The sequence below is a fragment of the Ipomoea triloba genome, chromosome 4 (genome assembly GCF_003576645.1).
Source record: "Ipomoea triloba cultivar NCNSP0323 chromosome 4, ASM357664v1".
Lineage (NCBI taxonomy): Eukaryota > Viridiplantae > Streptophyta > Magnoliopsida > Solanales > Convolvulaceae > Ipomoea > Ipomoea triloba.
In genome coordinates this window covers 15,122,291-15,146,125 of record NC_044919.1, presented here as the reverse complement: position 1 = coordinate 15,146,125, position 23,835 = coordinate 15,122,291, and the positions used below count along the sequence as shown (strand labels likewise).

General features: G+C 35.7%; 1 protein-coding gene across 7 annotated transcripts; it reads right to left on the bottom strand.

The window, feature by feature from the left end:
- Positions 1 to 680: 680 nt before the first annotated feature.
- Positions 681 to 23,436, bottom strand: LOC116015635. Of its 7 annotated transcripts, none has more exons than XM_031255762.1 (26): positions 23,145 to 23,435; positions 22,625 to 22,737; positions 22,248 to 22,374; positions 21,874 to 21,972; positions 21,732 to 21,800; positions 21,517 to 21,651; positions 21,358 to 21,426; positions 20,178 to 20,233; positions 19,905 to 20,064; positions 18,651 to 18,815; positions 17,095 to 17,179; positions 15,461 to 15,703; positions 15,272 to 15,372; positions 15,117 to 15,159; positions 12,579 to 12,733; positions 11,070 to 11,180; positions 10,808 to 10,876; positions 10,541 to 10,684; positions 9,808 to 9,882; positions 9,557 to 9,730; positions 9,347 to 9,432; positions 8,468 to 8,522; positions 2,011 to 2,136; positions 1,810 to 1,923; positions 1,100 to 1,216; positions 681 to 982 (listed from the first exon to the last, which is right to left on the bottom strand). In XM_031255762.1, exons 1-26 carry the CDS (start codon positions 23,259 to 23,261, stop codon positions 917 to 919), a joined length of 2,874 nt encoding a protein of 957 aa, XP_031111622.1. In that variant the 5' UTR covers positions 23,262 to 23,435; the 3' UTR covers positions 681 to 916. The 7 variants fall into 7 exon arrangements, 5 of the variants coding, with proteins under 5 accessions (XP_031111622.1, XP_031111623.1, XP_031111624.1 ...); XM_031255763.1 differs by having other exon boundaries at positions 15,272 to 15,366; positions 23,145 to 23,434; XM_031255764.1 differs by having other exon boundaries at positions 22,248 to 22,369; positions 23,145 to 23,161.
- Between the last annotated feature and the right edge of the window lie 399 nt (positions 23,437 to 23,835).

The following is a 23,835-nucleotide window of genomic DNA, read 5'->3' as shown; positions in this document are numbered from 1 at the left end:
GTATGCATGTAAAAAAAATATAAACAAAACAAGAAAAACAACAAAAAATAAATAAATTTATTCGATAAATAGTGTTGTTATCACTTGTAATGTTGGGAGGAACAAATTTCTTATATTTATAAGAGACTTTCCACCTAATGCTAAAAAGAAAAAATATGTAATTGAATAAATTTAGTAGATTTTCAATCACCCGGAAAAGAGTCCTACCTCCCCAAAGTAAGATTTACTTTCATTGACATCATAAATTCTCATTGACGTGGAAATAATTTTCTCACATTTTAAATTCTCAGAAAAAGTTTGAAATTTCCTGCCTACTAAATGCCCTCTAAATGTCATTTCTATCCTTTATTGTTTAAATTTGAAAAGATGGATAGAAAGTAGAATTATTAGGGAGAGAAAGAGCAAACCAAAAGCAGTCCGGGCTGAAATTTGTGGTCCTAAACTTTCATACAAACATGGCTTTCAGTGTTTGGCATCAAGCATCATTGTACTTCATTAAGAAACACCAATAAAAATAAACATAAAAAAACAGTTTTCTATAGTCACTTTGTCTCAAGAAATTCTGAAACTAAGCAATAAAAGAGATCTATGTTCAATTCTGAGCTGTAAGTGGAGTTTCTTTTTCTTTTCTTTTCTTTTCTTTATTATAGCCAAATTGGTCTGGTCCATACTCGATAGACTACTCGGTCTAATGATTTTTTCTTTTATGTATGATGTATGAGACTATAAGGCTATTCTAAAAGTAATATTCAGTTATCAAGTTCCAGTAATATATCCAAGAACAAAAACATCTTCAAGTCACTCAGGATTAGATCCATAGACTGGATAAATAAATGTCATGATTGAAGAGAGAAGCCATCAGTGACATGAAAGAATAGTTTTAACTTACAGCAACGGTTAGTTATACCACTGCACACTACTGGCGTTTTCTCTGGTAAAGCGAATAACCAACAAACGCGGACATAAAAAATGTCCATAGCACCTGTTAAAAATGATTGAGCTGGTGAGTAAAACATATTCAAGTCGAGGAATGTAATGCCTAAGGAAATAGAGGTATAATCGAAGTAAAGAAACTTTGAGTGGAGAGTAATGGACAAACAGTATTGATAATATGCCATCTTTCGAGTCTCTTGATTCTTGACTGCATGTCTTCAATTACGCCATTTAATGGAGAAACCTCCCTGCTCGGTGACGACTCTGATGATGAACTGCTACCCTGCTTTCCAACATGAATCAATTTTATAAACTAGCATTTCATGAGGCTTGCATATATATATATATATATATATATATATATATATATATATATATATATATATATATATGTGGAATGGAACAGTCTGCTTCTATTAGCATTACTAGCTACATCAATCGCAGAAAGTGAAATTGATCCCCAAAGGTATATCTAAAAAGGCTAGCTTGCCCTTTTATTTAATTATTTATTTTTTTATTTGTAACAATATCAACGCAGAACATTAATCTATATAATCAGCCCTTAATAAGTTAATATTTCAGTTGCATCAATAAATGAAAAATGAAGGTTTCAATCTTTCTCCCTCACCCTGCAATTTGGTGAAAGCTATTAGAGTTGCTTTCTAATACCAAATGGCTCACGCCATTGGCAAAATATTAATAGTATATAACCAGCCCCCCAACATTTTTTGGTTGCATCAGGAAAACTAAATTAAACCTTGCAATGTGGTGGAAACTACTAAAGCTGTTTTCTACACCAATCTGACAAACCATTAAATCTATTATTTAACTCATCATGAAATGTAAACAAGTCAACTTATCACAAGGCAAGGTTACCTGAGACTGTATATATTCTACTAGTTCTTGCAACTTAGCAGCTTGTTGAGAAGGAATCCCACTTGAACTCCCCTCATGCACAGGTAGTCTTTCTAGAACTATTTGAAGATAACTCTGAAGTAGAATATCACTGAACAGTTAAGTGCAGATTGAGAACAATAGCATTTCCAATTAAGAAGGCAACGGACATAAGGATCAAACCTTTGTTGTGTATGAACCATCCAGCTTAAGTGCACAACCAGCAGCTTCCACGATCTCTTTATTTACCCCTTTAATTTGTATGTAAGGAGTAGGCACATCTTGTAGATGATCAACCTCAATAAGAATCTAAAGATAATATTCTTAATTTTCAGAAGCAGCTTATATTAAGGAATTTATGCATGAAAGACATTGAAGCCTTAACAAATGTAATAGAGCTATCAAACATCCAAGATACAAGCAAGTGAATATTTTAGACTCAAACCGGATAATTTCTTAGAGAAACAAGGAAAAATAAATTAAATGAGGGAAAAGGGAGAAGGTGGAGAGAGAACCAATATTGAAGTGATGTTTCCAAGTATCTAATCAGTATTGTAAAAATTATCCTAGGTACCCCTAAGCCAAAGATAATAATCAAAAAGTCACCAATTTTGTGGTCGGGAAAGCATGTGAGGTGAATGATGAGAACTTTGATCCAAGTAACTAAATCTTTAAAATAAATTTTTATTAAGTTCAATCCTTAAATTAATGAATCACAAATATAATTTATTATTTAATGTAGCAAATTAGTCGTGAAACTTTGTTGCCACAACCCCCCTCTTGAAAAGAATAGCTATGAGGATCCTTTATTTAACTTCAGCGTAGTAATGAAATTAGAGCACATTTGAAGGGGTTAATAACTTAAAAATTTTTAATTAGTTTGATACTTAGTTAGATTGATATATTCTTATATAATTTGAAATTTTGAAGCACTCAATGCTTTGAATTGTAGATACATACAAAGAAGAAGAAAAAGGCTTGAATTAAATTGACTCAAGAATCTAGTTTTTGTGCAATTTAATGTTTATTTGATGAATAAGCACAAAAAGGAAGACAAAGAGAAGAATATTGAAATGTTACTTGCTAGTGATGCAAGCCTAGCACAAGATTGGAATGTTGAGAATCATAAAGTTGAGTAGGGGGTAGATTGGATTGGCAAGATCTTGGTGATGCTGTAGGAGTGGATGAATCATTAAGGCCTCAATCAGGTTTTTCGTTTTAGTAGGTGCTAGGCGCCTATCAAATGTCCAATGAATGCCTAGGGATTTTTACAACACTGCATATAATGAGAAAGGTTAAATCGGTAGTGAAATACTTCATAACATTATAAAAATTCCTTGCATTCTAGTTTTTTTCTTTAGCATGTTTCCATTTATAGAAGATATATAAAGAGGAAAACACTATTAGAATCTAAGATTGGGCTGAAGTCACTCAACTGGGTTGTAATGCACATGGGTCAAATCACACTAAAAGATTGAATCCAATTAATTAGCTAGTCTAATTCATGACCTTATAATGAGACGTACGCCTCTTACACAGAAATAGAGGCGTACGGGCGTGTCTGAGGTGTATTTTTGAGCCAAAATTGGTTTAGCCGAAAAAACTTTTCAGATAATTTAGGCCCAATATAATTTTTATAGTTGTTGAAACCCTAAGCCCTTTTAGGAATGGGCCCATTAGTTTAATAGTCTATTCTTGTATAAATAGGAGATATCTGTACAGTTCTTATTTAGAATATATTGAATCCCTTTATTCTTAACATGGTATCAGAGCCAAAACCCTATTTTCTTTCCCGCCGCTGCCACCGAAGTCCCACCAGCCCTATTTTTTGTTCCCACGTTTGCCTTGTGGTTTTTCTCCCAAACCTACACCACAGGCGTCTTGGAACCTCGTCGCGAGCCAAGAGCTGAAGTCCAGTCGCTGTCCCCCGCCGCACGCGCCACTGCCGTCGCCAAGGAGCTCCACTCTTTTCCTGCCAGATCTCCTTCCTCCGGTCTCCGATCAAGACGCCGCTGCCTCCATTGGATTCGTCTTGAAGAAACGCACCTAGCAGTGTTTTCAGATCCTCCATCTCTGCCGGTCAACGGTCAACGCCGGTCAAATTTTCTTGAGGAAGATTTTCTTGTTCGTTTCTGAATAATATTATGGCTGCCTCTCTCACTATTGGTACCTCCTCTCTGTTGTGTCTCTCTCAAGCTAGTCCCACTAGTACTTGGATCCTAGACACCGGGGCCTCAAACCACATTTCGGGCAATCTATCTCTTATGAATAATGTCACAAAGTCTAAGACTTTGCCCATGGTTACCTTTGCTAATGGTCATCAAACACCTGCTGCCGGTGTCGGTCAGGCTTATCCTATGCCATATTTCTCGTTACAGTCAGTGTTATATGTTCCTAATAGTCTTTTCAACCTTATTTCTGTGAGTAAAATTACTCGTACCTGATTCATTTGTTGTGCAGGATCGTAGTACGGGGAAGGTGATTGGTACCGGGATTGAGTCACAAGGCCTCTATTACCTCCGTGGTGGTGATCTTGTTGCATGAGCATCGGCAGACTCTCATATGCTTCTCCATAATCGTTTGGGCCATCCTAGTCTCTCCAAACTTAGACGGATGGTTCCAGGTCTGTCTTTACAGTCATTAGACTGTGAGTCATGTCACCTTTGAAAGCAATCACGTAAGTCCTTTCCCCGGAGAATCAATAATCGGATTGCGTCTCTCTTTGATTTAGTTCACACTGATGTCTGGGGTCCATGTCGTATCAATTTTATTTTGGGATTTCGTTACTTTGTCACGTTTACTGATGATTATTCTAGGTGTACTTGGGTTTTCCTTAAGAAAGATCATTCTGAGTTATTCCAGATTTTTCAAAACTTTTGTGTTGAAATACAAACTCAATTCAGTAAACCCATTCATGCTTGTCGGGCGGTAGACTAGCGCCTAGCGCCTAAGCGGTCTAGGCAGTATCTAGGTGGTTCTAGGCGGCGACCTATAAAAATAAAAAATTAATTCATGTGTGTGGGTGTTTGTCATATATTATATTATATTATATATATATATATATATATCTGTTACTTCTCTTACTTATATAAATAAATAAATTTAAATATATATAAATATAATAATAAAATTAACAAGGCCGACTCGCTCGAGTTAACTTGGCTAACTTTGCCGAGTTAGGCGAGTTAACTCGGCCAAATTCGGCCTAGTCGGCCGAGTTAGGCGCTAGGCGGCCTCCTAGGCGGCCGGCCACCTAGGCGGACGCCTAGGGAGCAATTCGCCTCGGTCTAGGAGAGCCTAGCGCCTAGCGCCTAGGCGGGTGCCTAGGCGGTCTAGGCGGGGATTTTTGCAACAGTGGTTTTGCGTAGTGACAATGCTAAGGAATCTCTCTCTAATCCCTTTCAGTCTTAAATGACCTCTTGGGTATGTTACACCAACGGTCGTGTGTCTACACACCTCAACAAAATGGGGTGGCTGAACGTAAAAATCGACATTTGGTTGAAATTGCTCGCACTCTGTTAGTACACTCTAATGTTCATCTTCATTTTTGGGCTAATGCTATCCTTACTGCATGTTACTTGATCACTCGCATGCCATCTTCAGTACTAAACAATGATACCCCATATTCCATTGTGTATCCTTCGGTTGATCTTTTTCCTCTTCCACCTCGGGTATTTGGGTGTGTTTGTTTTGTTCATGACATGACTCCTAGGCGTTCGAAATTGGCCCCTAAAGCAGTCAAGTGTGTCTTCTTGGGTTATTCTCGGCTCCAAAAGGGTTATCGATGTTTTTCTCTAGAGCTTAACCGTCGTTTTGTGTCTGCAGATGTCACTTTTATTGAATCTACCCCTTTTTTCCAGCCTTCATCAGGTGACCCAGTCTCTATTTCGGAGGTTCTCCCTCTTCCTTATCTTGGTCCACTTTATCTTGCCTAGGATCCTAATCCTCCAACTACTCTTGACCGTCCTCTTCAAGTCTATCAACGCCGTCCTTGCCATGTGCCTATTGAGGTCCCTGTTGACTCACCTGTGCCACCCGATCCTCCGGCTGCAATTCCACCACTTCAACAGCAATTTGACACTGATCCCACTGGTGCACCCATTGTTATCCGGAAAGGCACGTTCTACTCGTAACCCTCATCCTGGTCCACTTTTTGAGTTATCATCATGTATCTTCCCCTTACTTTGCCTTTCTTTCTCACCTTTCTTCTGTATCTATACCTAAATCAACTCGTGAGGCCCTCTAGTGACACATGGGAGTTGGTTCCCCTTCCTCCTGGTAAAACTGTTGTTGGTTGTAGGTTGATTTATACTGCGAAGGTGGGCCCTGATGGAAAGATTAATCGCCTTAAGGCACGGCTGGTGGCAAAAGGCTACACTCAAATTTTTGGTTTGGATTACACCGACACTTTTTCTCCTGTAGCTAAAATTGCATCAATTCAATTACTTTTATCTAAATCATTGGGCCTTACATCAGCTGGATATCAAGAATGCTTTTCTACATGGCGATCTTCAAGAAGAGGTTTATATGGAGCAAACACCTGGGTTTGTTGCTATGTAAACTTCATTGCTCCTTATATGGCTTAAAACAATCTCCACGGGCTTGGTTTGGGAGATTTAGCTCTGTGTGTGAGTTTGGTATGACTAGGAGTGAAGTTGATCATTCTGTTTTCTATCGTCATTCTAATGGGAAATGCATATACCTCGTAGTGTATGTGAATGACATTGTTATTACAGAGAGTGATCAAGAGGGCATATCTCAACTGAAAGAGTATCTCTTCAGTCGGTTCCAGACCAAGGATTTGGGCAAGCTAATTTCTCAGAATTGAAGTGGCGCAGTCTAGCAGTGGTATAGTCATTTCTCAAAGAAAGTATACCTTGGATATTTTAGAAGAAACTGGTATGTTGGATTGTAGACTTGTGGATAATCCAATGGATCCAAATGTAAAACTTCTACCAGGACAGGGGGAGCAATTGCCTGACTGAGAACGATACATGAGGTTAATTGGAAAATTGAATTATCTTACAATCACAAGACCAAATATCTCATTTGCAGTGAGTGTTTTGAGTCAGTTTCTTGAGAACCCTTGTGATACCCATTGGGATGCTGCTGTTCGGGTTCTAAGGTATATCAAGAGAGCACCAGGGCAAGGATTGTTATATGAAAATAGAGGACATGCTCAAGTTGTTGGATATTCTGATGCAGATTCGGCTGGATGTCCATTTGACAGACGTTCTACTTCGAGTTATTGTGTACTCATTGGTGGTAATCACATATCTTGGAAAAGTAAGAAGCAAGATGTTGTTGCCAAGTCCAGTGCTGAAGCTGAATATCGGGCCATGGCCCTTGTCAAGTGTGAGCTCATGTGGTTGAAGCATTTACTTCAAGAATTGCAATGTGACAATGTTGCTCAAATAACACTGATATGTGACAACCAAGCAGCTCTACACATTGCCTCAAATCCAGTTTATCATGAGAGGACAAAACACATCGAGGTTGATTGCCACTTCATCAGGGAGAAGATTGTGTCAAGGTGTATTAAGACCAACTTTGTCAATTCTGCAGATCAGTTAGCTGATATCCTAACAAAATCTCTTAGAGCTCCTACAGTTGAATATATTTGTAACAAACTTGGAGCATATGATTTATACTCTCCAGCTTGAGGGGAGTGTTGAAACCCTAAACCATTTTAGGAATGGGCCCAGTAGTTTAATAGTCTATTCTTGTACAAATAAGAGATATCTGTACAGTTCTTATTGAGAATATAATGAATCCCAGTCAATAGGAAAGACCCAACCCTAATTAGATTAAAATTAAGAGAAGTGTAGAAATCTAAGGAGGAAGACTCAAACTCTATTTGCGAAAACCTGCGCATCCTGCAAGAGAAGCGGCGGCGACCTCCAGGTTCTTTTCGGAAGTAATTTTTCTGTGTATTATTATAGATTTATAGTGCTGTTTGCTGTGTAAAGTGTATGTGTGTGTGTAGGTTGATTGTATATAAGAATAGTGAATATTGTTTACAATTTATTAATATATTTTGTATAAAAATTGAGGCTTACGCATCAATGCGCCTCGAGGCTTACGCCTCACCTTAGCATTACAAAACGCATCGAGGCACGCCTACGCTTTTTAAAAGCTTGGTATTGGTGGCTTCCAAGCATTCGTAAGCCCCACTTGTTCGGTCCACTTTGGTGGCGATCTTGAGACATTGCTACCACATTTGTTGGGTCAAATGATCAACTTGCTAATGTCCTCACTAAATCTCTTTGTGGACCTAGGATTGAATACATTTGTAGCAAGCTGGGAGCATTTGATTCATATGCTCCAGCTTGAAGGGGAGTGTTGGAATACATATTTGTTGGAAATACTTATCTTGAGCAGCCTCCTCTCCAGCCTTATTTACTCTTGCAATTAAGGCCTTGAGGAGAGGAGTAGTTTTTTCTTGGGCAGACTAGTCCTTTATTATGTCCCTTCCCAATGCTCTTTTATGCCTATATATATTGATATGTAACCAGGAGGTTTTAGATGTATAAGACAGATTGTTCAGTTCTTTTTCCTCTTTCAACAATAGACAATGTAAAATATATAGAATTTAGATAAACAATCCCAATTCTTAAAACTTACACAATAGTGACCTTACCTTCCCATCTTGGTAGATATATGCGGATGCTTCAATATATGCTACTGCTTGATACCTGATTCATTGAAGATCAATCATAAAAAAATTCTGATCAAAAGAAAATAAACCCGCAAGTTAGCCCAAAAAAAAAAAAAAAAAAAAAAAAAAAAAAAAAAAAAAAAAAAAAAANAAAAAAAAAAAAAAAAAACAAAAAAAGAGAGAGAAGAAGAAGAAGAAGAAGAAAGAAAGCATGAAAGAAAGAAAGAAAATGATGGCAATATGCCTAATCAGATAAAGCTCCAAGTACTTAACCACAGTTGAGATAATATAGAGCAAGATAATATTTTAGGTGAAAAAAAGGCATCTTGTCAACAAGATTACATTTAAGAAAATTTTCAGTCAGCTATTCAGAATCCATTAGCAAGTTGATCATTTGACCTATAAATCTTCACTGCATAATGGTAATCTTCACTCAAATTTAATGAACCTGCACTTCAGTAGTTCAGTAGGCCTATACATCTAAATAAATGAAAATCACTGATTTAGAGACATAATTGCATAGCACATTTCAAAAGATGTCCCATTACATACACTTCCAAGCCAGTGACATCATGTTTGGCTCTTATTCTTCTTTAATTCATTACAAAAGCCATTCAAGTCAAGTCAAGTCAAGTCAAAAAAAGGTATACTGCAATCTAGCAATGGACTCACTTACCAATTATCATCTAAATACATCTGAACAAGGATTAAAAATCAGGAAAAAAAAAAAAAAAACTACTACTAATAGCAGAAATTATGTGCAGAATAATTGGACATGTTTCCATCCATATAGAATTACGAGGTGCATAACCAAAACGTATAAACAAGTAAGACAGTGAAGAATAACACCAAGAATAATACCCGAGGATAAGAAGACCAGCAACAGTGCTAATGCTGATATCAAAGTCCACTTTTGGCTGAACAATGAAGTTCCCTTCTCTTATAGGCTTTAGAAGGAAAAATTCAAAAGAAAATAAAAGGAAAAGAAGTCATGAGAGAATGCCCATCATGCATTTATCAGAGTACTTTACAAAAAAAGAATGTGTCACAAATTCGGTTAAAGATACAAACCTCGCGTATTAACAATGCAAATCTTCCCTCACATATTCTGACTCTTACGCAATCACTTTCTGTTAGCAGGCCATTAGGTATTCCAGGAAGACGTAAATATATATCAATAAAACTCTGAACAGAACTGCATATCTTGGTAGGTTCAAGAATTTTCAGAATATCTTGATATGCCACCTGTCAAGAAGGTCCTCTCTTAAGAAACAATAAGTAAATACAGATTCATGGCGGAAACAGAAATTAACTTTACTTGCCTGTTTATTACTTTTCAACACAAACAACGAGCTCTCAGGGGAAAGCACAGGGTCAAAATCATTTCTAATTTTTAGCTGCAGTATAAATAACGAATTTAGAACAGCATAACTACCACTTACAACTCACATCTAGAATGAAAACATAGAAAACAGCATTTCTGAATTCTCAAAACAAAACTATGTTTATATGATATTTTCCTTCACAACACTTCTTCATGGTGTCCACATTGTAGCAAAGTTTTATCTTCAATTTGATTCTACAAATCTAGAGCAAAATAGCTACCACAGAATTCAGTGTAAAGGCAATTTACATCACAGACACTTTACAGCATAGGACATGGAAAAGCATACATTTCCTCCCTCCCTCCCTATAATGATCAAGTACAACCCTTGATGAAGTTTCATTGAATAAAATCTGACATCTAATATTGACCCTTCATTGGCTCATTCAGAAGTTACACAATGTTTTCACTCATCTGTGCCCCGAAACATGTTTAAAGTGGATACATCTCTAACATTTTACTCAAGTCTCAGTGGTGAACATGCGAACACAGAAAAACAATATCCAAATCAGAAAATTGGGAGTAGGGACATGTAAATATACTTTTGGAAGTTACAAGTGATTTTGGTTTGATTAGCATTAAATTGCCCAGAACCGATATAGAGCATAACTTGAATTATTCAATACAGAAGAATATAATGAAGAAAATAGAAAGTTTTTTTTTAAGCTAACATGTGCATGAACAAGATGCGGTTCAATGTGCTGCTGGAACATTGGAAAAACGGTTGTCATAATCTCATTTTGAGACATGAAGCATCCAACTCTACTTTTGTCCCTTTGAACTCTAGAAATGAGATGTGAATGAACACCCCCAACCTGTATCAGAACAATAAATTAGATTAAAGGATGTTATTGTGTTAACTGCAAAACCAGACAAAATTGAAGTGTCAGCGAACATTCACTCTCCCCTAGTAAAGAAATAGCATGAATCATACTTACAACAGCAATCCACAAGTCCAATGATTTCCTAATGTTAGGGTGCAGAGCATAAACGCCTTCAAAAATTACCTAGACAACAAAAGTAGAATTTACATACCAATTAGGAATTACAATCAAACAAGGATAAACAGATCAATCCAATAGCCAATCTAAGATTTAAACTCTGCTGTCAGTTGAAGAACATCAAGACCAGAATCTTTTTTTTGTTGATATTGTGCAACTGTAAGAACGGAGTAAAGACACAGAAATTCTATGCACATACCACTCCACACTCTTCAGAAACTTCAATCTCCTTCAAGCCACTACGAGCACCAGTTTCCAGGTCAAAGATGGGTACTTTTGTTCTACATGACTTTCTTATATCATCAATATTCTATAGAAGCAGGTGAAACAAAAAGAATGAGTGCAATGATAGGTAAATGTTCTACAAAAAATTAACACATTAAATTTATCCAACAACTAGCAGGCATCAGATGCTAGATTTTTAGCAGCCAAAACAGATTTTTAAATGTATTCCCCTGCTAAGGTTATTTGACCATAAGTGTCACCGTATAGGAGCCATTAGCCCATTATTAAATGTGTGCATAGGCTGTTATTACCTATGGTCCAGTTAACAACCTTAATGTGGCCATCAGATGGTGGATGGTAAGCTGAAGAGAAATTCAACATTGCCCCGCTCAAAGTAAGTCTCTCCATGTGCTCATACATACCACATCACAATCACTAACTATTGATTTAGGCAACCCACGTAGTTTGAAGACGTTAATGTAAAAATGATGTGCCACTAGGACAGCCATGAATGGATGTTGTAACGTCATAAAATGAGCATAGTTCAAGAATCTATCCACCACCCAAAAAAATCACCAATTTTGCTCCAACTTTTGGAAGTCCCTCGATAAAATCCATGGAGATATTTGTCCATACATGAGCTGGAATGGGCAGCAGTTACAACACCCTTACACCCCTGCTAGATGTAAATTATCCCATTTATTTCTTTGGCATGTTGAGCAGTTGGAGAAAAAATCTCACACCAGACAATTTAATCCCAGCCAATGGAAGTCATGCCATATGCAATGGATTATTTTCTGTACTCCATCGCATGGTTATCAAGGCGGACTTTCTAGGCAAGATACTACCAACCAAGGCAATTGATCTTAAGAGTGGCAATAAAATGAGTAGGCAATGCAGTGAGGAAGTTGATGAAGTGAGGAGAGATGAGTGAGGAGGCGATGAAATGAGGAAGGATAAAGTTTAATTAATGGAACGATACATGATTTAAATTAGGTAATGGGTTTTGTAATTATACGGGTAATCAAATCCTATACCCGTGTTTTAAAAAGTTGTACTTTCATTCTCATCCCTTGTGTCTAACCCCATGAACTAAACACACCGTATGTCCCTCCAATTAACATATTATATACCTGTAGTTAATAAATTATGTACTGTACCTACAGTTAAAATATTATGAACCTTCAGTTTATTTACAGGTACATAATTTATTAACTGAAAATACATAATATGTTAACTGTAGATACATAATCTGAATATCGTTTTAGACCAAGGTTCACAATGCAAGGTGGAACTTGGTCCACATATAACTTGCAGTACTTGAGTATTTAGATGGTTAATATATTACATTGTTGCTTTTAATAGTATCCACCTCCCAATTGTAGAGTGTTTGACTTTCTATCTTCATTCACACACACACAAAAAGATATAACTATGAAGCAGGAGATATGATCATAAGGGGCACAAGACAAATAATACTTACCTTTGACAAAAAAGCAAGATCAAGAGAGCTAAAATCGTCATATTTGAAGTCCTTTACTTCTCTTTTGTAATAACTTTCAAGGGAAACAACTTCACAACCAATAATATTAGCCATCTTACGAGCCAAACTTGTTTTTCCAGATCCACTAGGACCACCTAAATGGACAACAAGAAACAGAAACCATGCACAAGAATTATTACAAAATTCGCCTAATTATACAAAGTATATACAAAAGCAATTCCATACTATAATTTTAAAGCAAGTAAAAACTTAGTCTTTCAGCAGGGGGTCCTACTTAATACATCCCTATTCCTCTTGTACTTTAAATCAGCACTCAAGATACTATATCATCACATAAAGTACTGTCAAGAATACTAAAAATTAGGCAGAGAGGACTTAAAACAATTCATGAAGCAGGCCTATAATTTAGTTTTTCATTTGCATAGTTAGTCATCAATGACTTGCTAGCAAAATTGTATTCACGGAAAAATGTTGCACAAATGTTAATTGCATTTTGTGCTCCCCCTAAAGCATCTGTTCATATGCCCATATCCCCATGCCGAAGCATTAAATATTAGTAAGAAACATAGTAAATGTCCAGAAAGTAGAGAATTGTTAAATTTAGTAACATCAAGATGTAGAGCCAACCAGTAAATAGTCAGATGTGATAAAGCTCCCCATTAATTCATCATAGCTGGATATGGCTATCTCAAGGTGCAGCAGATTACATATGTATTTCATTCTCTAAAAGTTGGACAGTTACCATCCCAACCAAGAGTAAATCAATCTAGAGTGTATCAACCTAGGAAGACTCTCTTCAATAAATGCAAAGCCATGTACTCTTATAGTCTAAAGTGTACTAAAACAACAAAATAATATTTACAACATTACTATATTCTCTCTTAACTTGCTTTAATATTTTAGCTTCCACCTCTCCAACGGGTGGTGGCTAACTTCTTCAAATCCTTATTTTTCAACAAATATTTTACCCTTCCTTTAAAAAAAAATATGAAAAGAACCATGTTTCAGCGAAGAAAGAGAATGAAAAGAGACTTGAACAAAAATTATAATGATAACTTTTCTACACCACGAACAACTTGCTTCAATGAAGCAACTTGGTTTTAAAGCACTTGAAAATTGAAATACTATTTGGGGAGGTAGGTGCAAAGAAAGAATGTATAGGGGTTGTTGAATTTGAAAGATCCAAAGGCCTGGCTGGTGGAATAACAACCACCCACCAGTTAGACGGAAGCATAAATGAAGAATCAAGGAATGAGAAAAAATATACTGTACAAAAGTGAATAGAAGGTTTATAAATCTGTGTTAGAAAGGGGAATACACAGCCCTATAAATACATGCTAGAAGACTTCTAATAAGAAAGCAAGTTTCCTTATGACTACCTACTCAAAACCCTAAAACTCCAGGATGCCTAATATAATATAGATTCCATATTACTTATATACTCCATAACACTCCCCCTCAAGTTGGAGCAAAGATATTAATCATGCCCAACATGTTACACAATAACTAATAACCCAAAAATAACTAAATAACTAACTCAAATCCCATTTAGGACACTCCGAAATGAAAGCTTTGGACGCCACCAAAGTGGACCGAACGAGCGGGTGCTTGGACGCCACCAATACTATGGGCAAACACCGGGTAAACTCAAAGTAGACCAAACAAGCTTGGAATTGGACCCTCCCCTAAACCGGAAGCTTGGATGCCACCAATACCACGAACAAACACCAAGTGAACACAAAGTGGACCAAACAAGTTTGGACACACAAGGTAAAGAAGATAAACTCCGAAAAGGAGGACACAATTTCTTTACCAACAGAAGGGAAGCATGCCCCAAACGATAATAAGCATCAGAAAGAGGTGACAACACCAAAACAAGCAGCGGACTCCAAATTAGCAAACTCATCAACAGACCGACTTCGCATATGCATCAGACTTATTTTCAGCCATATCCAAAAGAAATAGACCACACAACAAACAAAGTCAGTGACAACGCAATGGTCCAAACCAAGTCCAGATCTGAGGCAAACGGACTCAGGCGACCCAAGAGCAGTTGACCAAAACGCTTTCCAATCGCTGGAAGAGCCTCACGTGCTGGCGCGTGGGAGAGTGGCAGCAGAGTATGGCGGCGTGTGAGGACAACAGAGAAAAAAAATTATCATAAAGACTCCTATACCATGTTGTATTTGAAAGATCCAAAGGCCTAGCGGTTGGAGAATAACAGCCACCCGCCAGTTAGGCAGAAGCAGAGATGAAGAATCAAGGAATGAGAAAATATAGATTGTACGAAAGTGAATAGAAGGTTTATAAATCTGTGTTAGAAAGGGAATAAACAGCCGTATAAATACATGCTAGAAGACTTCTAATAAGGCCTTCCTTATGACTACCTACTCAAAATCCTAAAACTCCAGGCTGCCTAATATATATAGATTCCACATTATTTATATATTCCATAACATTACTTCTATATTCCATAACAGGGGTAAAGAGAGATGAAGAGTGTGATGCATATTCTACCAATTCCAACTATGACAGGGAGACCCTTGTTCTCCAATAAAGCCTGAAACAAGCCAAAGTTTATGTTTATTATTCAAACAAAATGGCAGACTCTTCAATATTGTCTTCTCATTGCACAAATGTAAAGGTCTAAAGGATATAAATACAGTCCTAACCTGTATTGCCTGAACAGAAAGAAGTAGCCCTCTATCTAAATCATATGAATCAGGCATTGGAGCAAGCTGCAGAGCATCCCTGGAACAAGATGAATCTGTGGCTGTTTCAAGAGAGGACTTGGAAAAACATAGAATATTGATAATGCATTAAATTAAAGACTTTTCTAGTTTTGTATGCTGCATACACACCAACAAGTGAGCCATGAGTAAGTGGAGGATCTGGTGCGATGAAATGCCATGTTGCCAAGAAAGGTTCCATTTTCGACTTGGTTGGAGACCGAGTCCAAGGCTGAGACAAATCCTCAAGCCTGTTAACGAGGTTAGGGGTAACATGAAGTGGTTTTGGAGCAATAATCAACTTTTCTTGGTTGCTAGTTAAAATAGCATTAGATCCATCAACCAAAAGAGGGGGTGTATTAAGACGAGGAACACCTACAGAAATGGATTAGATTATCTCAGTGAAAATAGATGTATGACGGGTGTGTGTGTACATATATATATGCAAGAATATATATTCGTAAATACATATGCATATAAATAAAAACTTAATACCGACAGAGCGTACTAGATGCATGTAGGAACATTGAGGAAAGGTATCACTTAAACCAACACCAGTATTCATTCATAATGGAGATAACATGTGAAATAGTATTGTCATTTAGCATCTTCTGCATGTGAATACCATTTAATTGATGAATGTTAGTGAGGTAATACTAGATGCATCCTTAAAGTGGGAAAAAGAGCTTAAACTACTAATATTGGATTAGAATTATCATTTACAAATTCCTTATGGTGATTTTCCACACAGAACTCCAAAGAGATTGAAATATTTAGATGATTTCCTACTCTTTTCCTCATTCTTTCAGATGACTTCTCATCCCTAAATTCTTGTATCTATTTCTTGTCCCAACAAATAAAATTTTCTTTTGCCCTCAAGCGATAATAGTTAATGTTTTTATCCAAAACTAATGGCTATCACGTGAAGCAAATTTGAGAAGTAAATGGAAGTGAGAACTCAACTAAATTAAGCTTTAATGCCACTCTAGTCAGAGAAAACTAAGATCTCAAATTATCCAAAGTATATGATGCTACAAAATAATTAGAACAGTACACAACAAAAGGATATGTAATTGACCGTTCATTGGTGCTACAAAATTACTCCATAATAATTACTTTATGAAAGATGAAGATGGACTTCAGTACTTCACACATTATTAATGCATGTAGTTACAACTTTGGTTAATGAATTTTTTTTCTGAATGTTTTTTGGTGATGCTTTGCATATTTTATACACAGGAACATGTTGCGCACAATTATGGTTCATGAAAAAATAGTAAACAAACAAGGTGAGAAACCAACTCCAAAACTTTTTTATACTTTTACAGTCCAACAGTCCAATACAGTAATCAAATATAGGGACAGCTTAGAACAAGGATATATGGAATTAAATCTAACGAAGAAACTCTGAAAACCCTCAAGATGAAAAAGATCCATTCACTAAAGCAGAAGGTGCCAATTTTTACAGACTTGTTGCTAGTTCTTACCTAATGGCACCTCAGCATTAATAGCATAGATTAAGATTCTAGGGTATTGGTAGTACAACCAGATAATTACTAGTCATAAACCAAACAAGAGACTGAGCCATCAAATATGACCTGGCCCTGACAAGGGCAACTAAAAAAACTGTTGTTTAAAATGAATAAGAAAAGATAAAGGTTGATGGATTCTTCAATTAACCATGGGAAAAGAAATGCCAATATTCTGGCTCAATGTAATAAGATAAAAAATAAAACAATGTCATAAGCGTTGCTTTCAAATATCACCTTTCCTCTCCAGAACCATTTCAAGATAGGATTTAGTAATCCAAGGTCCACTAACACCCATCCTTGATGCTTCAGCTCCAACCATCTGCAAAAGAAAGGTATGCCAATGATGTAGCCATCACACAAAATGACCATGTTCATGAACAAGAAAAATGAGCTCACCGTCACCAGTTACAGCACATAATGCGGCCAACATATATTTTGGAAAAGGATCAAGCTAGAATAAATCTCATCCATCCATCACAACAAATGTAAGGACCAAAATCTATCCTTAAAAAAAGGCAGTGGCATTTTTATAAATAAGTAAAATTTTGAATACATATTTGTCCCAAAACGATGCATGTTTAGATTTCTTTATACCCATGTGTATTTAGGCCAAAACAGTACATCTTTTGACTGAAACAATATGTTTAGACGTATGTATTTAGTCTAAAATAATGCAGGCAAAAAAAAAAAACCATGTGTATCACAAAATGATGTGTGTTTAGGCTTCCTGATCTATCTGTGCATATTTAGTCTAAAACAATCTGGATTTTCTTCAAAATGATGCAGGAAAAAACTCCCACATATCTACAAAAATGTCACATCTTTAATTTAAACTTCTGCATATGTTAATAGGTTTTAACTAAAAGTCTAAAACCCATTTTTCCCCAAAACAATACTATTTTCTCTTAAACGATGCAATGAAAGTTCTACATATTTACGAAAAATGTCACCACATATTTCATTCAAGTATGGATATCATCCATCTATTGTTTTGCAATGGACGAACAAGATTTATTCCCATTTCTCATAGGAGACACCATTCTCACGAGATCCCACCCACACATATAGTTTCCATATAATGAGAGTTTATTTATTCAAAATGCTTCTTCTCAATCTTCTTTAATGCTTAAGCTTCATTGTTATGTGAACTTTGGCTGAACCCCCAAAAGAATTCTTTTGATTGGATGACAAGAATGCTGAATTCTCTGTCAAATGTTTCTGCAAGCTCATAGTCCCAGGCAAAAATGCTGAATATGGAAAAGGAGGGATCACCCAAGGTTATCATTTTCAACATGGACAGTAGCTTATTAGTCAGATCTGAATAAAGACAACCTACAGAGAAGGGATAAGGTTCTGGTAATGAGTGGAAAAACCATCTGTTTTTTCACTTGGTAATGGGAGTTGATATCTAGCCATGTGTTTTCTTCTGTTGAGGAATAACTAGGTTAATGCCATGATCAATGCACTGATATGTTGACAGTTCGTAGAGTCACTAAGGAACAGAATGTGGGTGGTTTCGGCTTTTGATGCATTAGCAAAGCTCTTGCATGACAACTTTAGAGTAATTTTTGTTCCTAAAGAATATGGAATACTTAACAAAAAATGCATAAGGAAAATTAGAAAACAAAAAAAACAAAAAAACAAAAAAACAAAAAAAAAAAAAAAAGAAGAAGGTTCCCTCCAAAAAGGAGGAGAAAGAAGATATTATCTTTACTGTCTTGTGAAAAGAATTAGCAAGGAATAAGAGAGCTGGTAGAAATTCATTAAGAGCAAGGCAAACAAGTCTGTACCTTTCTATCTGTCCCTCTCAAGACCATGTATGCCTCCCCAAGAGTATCAATTGTTTCCAATGAAACAGAAAAACTGCCCTCACTGACAGAGGTTGATGCTCGTTTATAACTGACTACAACAGTATACCCCAGGGCAAGCAAACCACCCAGAGTCATCCGTCCAACCTTTTATAATTGCAAAAGGATCAGCAAAAGACAAACAAGGCAAGTCAAACACAATGATTTTGTGCTCAATTTAGTTTGCCATCAGTCAATGTCCAAAAAGATCAAAAAGGAGGGAGGATTTTGGACATCAAAGAGAAATATAAATGGGTGGGTGGGGGTGGGGAGAGGGGAGGGGGGCAACAAGTAGTTGTTAAATCAATAACCTGACTAAAGATATAAACAGAAGAATCCTCGCCAAGGTAGAAAAATAAATGAATAAATGTTTGATGCTCAGTAAACAAGTAACTGGAAGTACACAATACTACAATAGACTCTCCTGTTACATTAAACCCAATTCAATCTGCTGGTTCCCAGATGCTAAAGCCAAAATTTTTATGATTTGTGGGAGAAAAGAAAAAAGAGCAAACAACATTTACAAGGACTTTGAACCAAATGCAAATAGCCAACTAAGTCCTGCAGCAAAGCCTGTCATACTGTGATGCATAAAAAAATCAGCAGAGAAGCTGTAATTTGGGAAATTGCGGCAACACCATAGCTTTATTAAATTCATATTAGGAGAATAGTTAGTCATTTAGCTTATAAATTCAACACCAGCACTGCATTGAGCCACCATTGACACCCAACTCAATAAAAATTTGTGTAACTAACACATGCCCCATTTAAAGTTACTTCTTGAATGCAGAATTACTTTAGACAGTGCAAAACCACAAAAGAAAAATAATATCAAACTGTACCTATAAAAAGGACAAATTCTGTTGTGCTAACCCAGAATGTTAAATCTCAAACATCAGGTCTTTAAGCATATTACCTAAAAGGTGTATGAAACACCTTTTTGAATTTGAAGCACTCACATAGAAATGATAAGAAACTAAATTAAAAATAACAAACTGAAAAACAGCAATTTCAAAACCAGATGTTCCTTTAAAAACCAGAAACAGAGGCACGAAAGATGAGAACACTAGCAATTTCAAAGCAGCAGAAATGATGAATGAGTATCCCATAATGATTAGTATATAGTTGGTATAAAATGTACCCAAAATATTCTTATCTAAAAGCAAGATTAAAATAAATTGTCCAGAGATATCTAACCTCAAATTCTGCTTTTGGCCGTATAATGAAATTTTTGTCAACAATTCTTTGGTCACCTAGAGACAGATAGTATCTGATACCCGATTGTCGCACCTTAATCCAATCATTTATTCTTGCTTCTTCACTTGCAGATGGAGGTCTAAGGTACATCTCAATGAAGCTGAAAGGAAACTCCCAAAAGTGGTAATCTTTACACTAAAAATAGAAGAATAAAACTAAAAAAATAATTGATCACCCCTAATAATTAGAAAGAAGATTTAGTACAGAACATACTTATCTACTTGAGCATCCTTTCCCCCAAAAATATGCAACACAAGTTCATCTTCAGACTGTAATGTGTAGAAATGAAGGTAACTTAGCCAGGATAGAGGATTATCATTACATTAGCATTAAACAAACAAGATCTCAACAAGCCTGTTGAAATGGGCCATACATTATCTTGGATCATGCAGATGGTAATATTAAGAGAAAAGCATGGTGGCAGTAGTCACACAACTGAATCATACAGTACCATGTAGCCATCCAATTATAATTTAGGGAAAACGAATTATGCTTGTGATAATATGATTCCATCATCTTGATCATCAGAAAGTAATCTATATTCATAAAATTTCATGTTACTAGAAAAATCTTTGACTCATAGACGCATGGTAACACTTGAACTCTTCATATAACCATTCATGTGTCCAACAAAATACCTCAGCACAACCAACAGAGAATCTGCTTCTGCAGGATTTATTTATCTGCTACAAATATTGAAATTGTCTTCATCAAGCAACATCTATTATAAAGCATTAACTATTATCTTATTCTCCTTTACAATAAATAACATCACTGATTCTCATAAAAAAAATTGGGGCTCCTACATCTTAACATTTAACTTCTCCATGAAAAATAGAAAGACAATAAATAAGATCACAACAAAATATCTCAGCACAACCAATAGAGAATCTGCTTCCACAGGATTAATTTATCTGTGCTACAAACGTTGACATCGTCTTCATCAAGCATCATTTTATTGTAAAGCATTAACCATTATTTTATTCTCCTTTATAATAAATATAAGATCACTGATTCTCATAAAAAATTTGGAGCTCCTGCATCTTAACATTTACCTTATCCATAAAAGTAGAAAGACTGCTCATAGATTTCTCTGAATCAAGCCTCGTCAGGAAAAACTTTAAACAATTACAAAATAAGGAGCTGTGGGGATAAAGAGAACACTATTCTACAATATCATTTCAAGCAGCCAAATAAATTTATAGCCAGATAATGCCAAACAAAAAGGAGAAAATGTCATATTGAACAGCAAGAATCATTTTACATGCTACTTTAATACGTAATGACATGAAACAAATTCTATCATTAAAAGAAACAATTTCCATACAAAAAGATGAATCGTTCAGAAATTCAAATTGAAAATTAAATGGCATTGATTTCTCAGTTCTTGCACCTCACTTTTGCATTTTAGCTTGTAGATTGGCTCTCGAAATGATGAAATAAAGCTGTTGTTAATTCTAATCTGTCAAAACATGCAGAAAATCAATTATAACCATTAGGGAAAAGTAACATAAAAGTGTAGCACTGGTTCATTGGACACATGAAACTTTACCTGTGCATGATGAAGGTCCGGTTCAATATGTTTTCTAAACAGTGGGAAGATGCTGTCAATCAGAGAATCCAGTGAACAAGAATCCCCAATATCATATTGCACTTTGGAAAGAAGACTAAAGTGAACGCCACCAACCTAAGAATGCATATGTGATATAATTCATATCAAACAAATAAGAGCAATTTAAAATTAAAATGTGAAGAATTTTACATTACCACAGCAACTCGTATATCTAGCAAGGAGCGTAGTCTTGCATGCAGAGCATAAGCACCATCAACTATAACCTACAAGGAAACTTACAGCATGGAACAATTTAAAAGCTTTAAAGCAAAAAGAGCAAGTAGCAAGCATTCTCACCACTCCAAATGAACTACTTTTTACTTCTTTGGTACCGATGCGTTTTCGTCCTTGAAAATCAAACACTGGGGTATATACATCATGGCCATTTATCAGATCCTATAGAAAATGTAAACAAGTTATAAAAGTGCAAATAATAGATCAGTACTAATGAATTGTAAGCAACTATCCCTGCATGCAAAAATCTCATATATTACATAGGCAGCATATACCAAACCCTCAAAGCTGTAAATAATTGCCATAGATGCTGCAATTATAATTATAGAGTACTAACAAAGACAAATCCACCTATTTTGGGTACTTTACAGTAACAGATGTGTGATACAAGTTAGTACAACTTCAAGAGAAAGTGTCACACAAGGTTAACAGCATACCTCAAGATGCTGAACAAGGAGATCAAAGTCTATTAAATCCAAATCATTGCCTTCGTCAATCCCAGTGCGATAGTTCTCCATTGATATGACAGCACAACCAATCACGGATGCTACTTTCTCTGCTAAGCTTCAGAAACCATTGAATTTGCTTTATGAACTCTTATTTGAGTTTAAATCCACTTTATAGATTAGAAAATTGATCTCCAGAAGTGAAGTCTAATATAACATGAAGTAATAATTAAAATAAAAATTTATAAATAATAAAAATAAATTATAAATAACCTTTATAACACAATTACAGTCCCTTATCTTTAATTTCTATCCAAGAAAAAGTAAAAATAAAAACTACTGTATAATTGTATAAAAAGGAATGTTACCTCGATTTCCCAGAACCACTAGGCCCTCCAATACCAACCATTACCAAGCCATCTTTCTTTGATCTAAGTTCTTGTATAGATTTTACCAACAAATAATAACCGTGATCAAAAGACTGCAAATTTCAGGGAAAAAACAATGTCAGGACTTTGAAATAATATTTGTCAGCACAAAAAATTGCATACATTTCAATAACCACCCTGACCCCCTCCCTCCAAGTTCAGATCATTACCAATCCCATTTTCTAGACTAATTGATCTTTTACTACATGGTTCTAGTTTCCAAATCCCAAATGAAATGCATTCAAGTAAATAAAGTACAAGAGATTCGGTCCCAAAATTAAATGCAACAAGAATAAATTTCCATAAAAACGCCATAATTACCACCAAAACGTATTCCCATTTCATATTTATGCATTTTCAATCATGTCAAAAATAAGAAACCGATAATATCAGGAAAAAAAAAATACAAAAGTTGTCCCTTAAGTACAAAAACAGATATAGAGAAGGAAAGGCCACATACAACATGAAGAGGAAGTGATTGAAGAATGGATGATGAAGAAGAGGAAGTAGAGGGCTGCTGCTGGTAGAAATCGCGGCCACCTTCTTGGAAAACCCGCTGAACCACTTCATCGTCCATACCTCTGCTTATTTTCGAGCTTTCGGTGTGCGTATATCAATTTCGTACGAATATCTTTGATTTTGATCGATTTAGGAGAGAGAAAGCAGAAGGAATCTTCGATTGCTTTCAGGGTGGGAGTATATATATATATATTTGTTAGCGTAATTCTGCATTCAAACCTCCCCGTTTTGTTGTTGCTTGTAAGAGTCTTCAAGAAATGCAAGAAAGTTGGAAGAGTTTTTTTTTTTTTTTTTTAATTTCAATTTTTGTCCATTGACTATGGTACATTATCAAATTTAACTATTAACTATTAATATTTTTAAGTTAGGGTGCATAATTATGTAATTTGTATTACATTTTGTTCTTGAGTATTAGTATTTTCAAATTAAGTGCATGATTATAAAATTTATATTCTTTTCGTCTCATTTTATGTGTCTGATTTGGTTAACAAAGTTTGATTAAAGTTATTTTTAATTCAATTTTCATAATATTAAGTTTCGTATTAGTATACAAAATTTATATATTTAGAAACTACACTAAAAATACTATTAAACACAAATAAATAAATTTAAAAATGAAAAAAAGAAATACT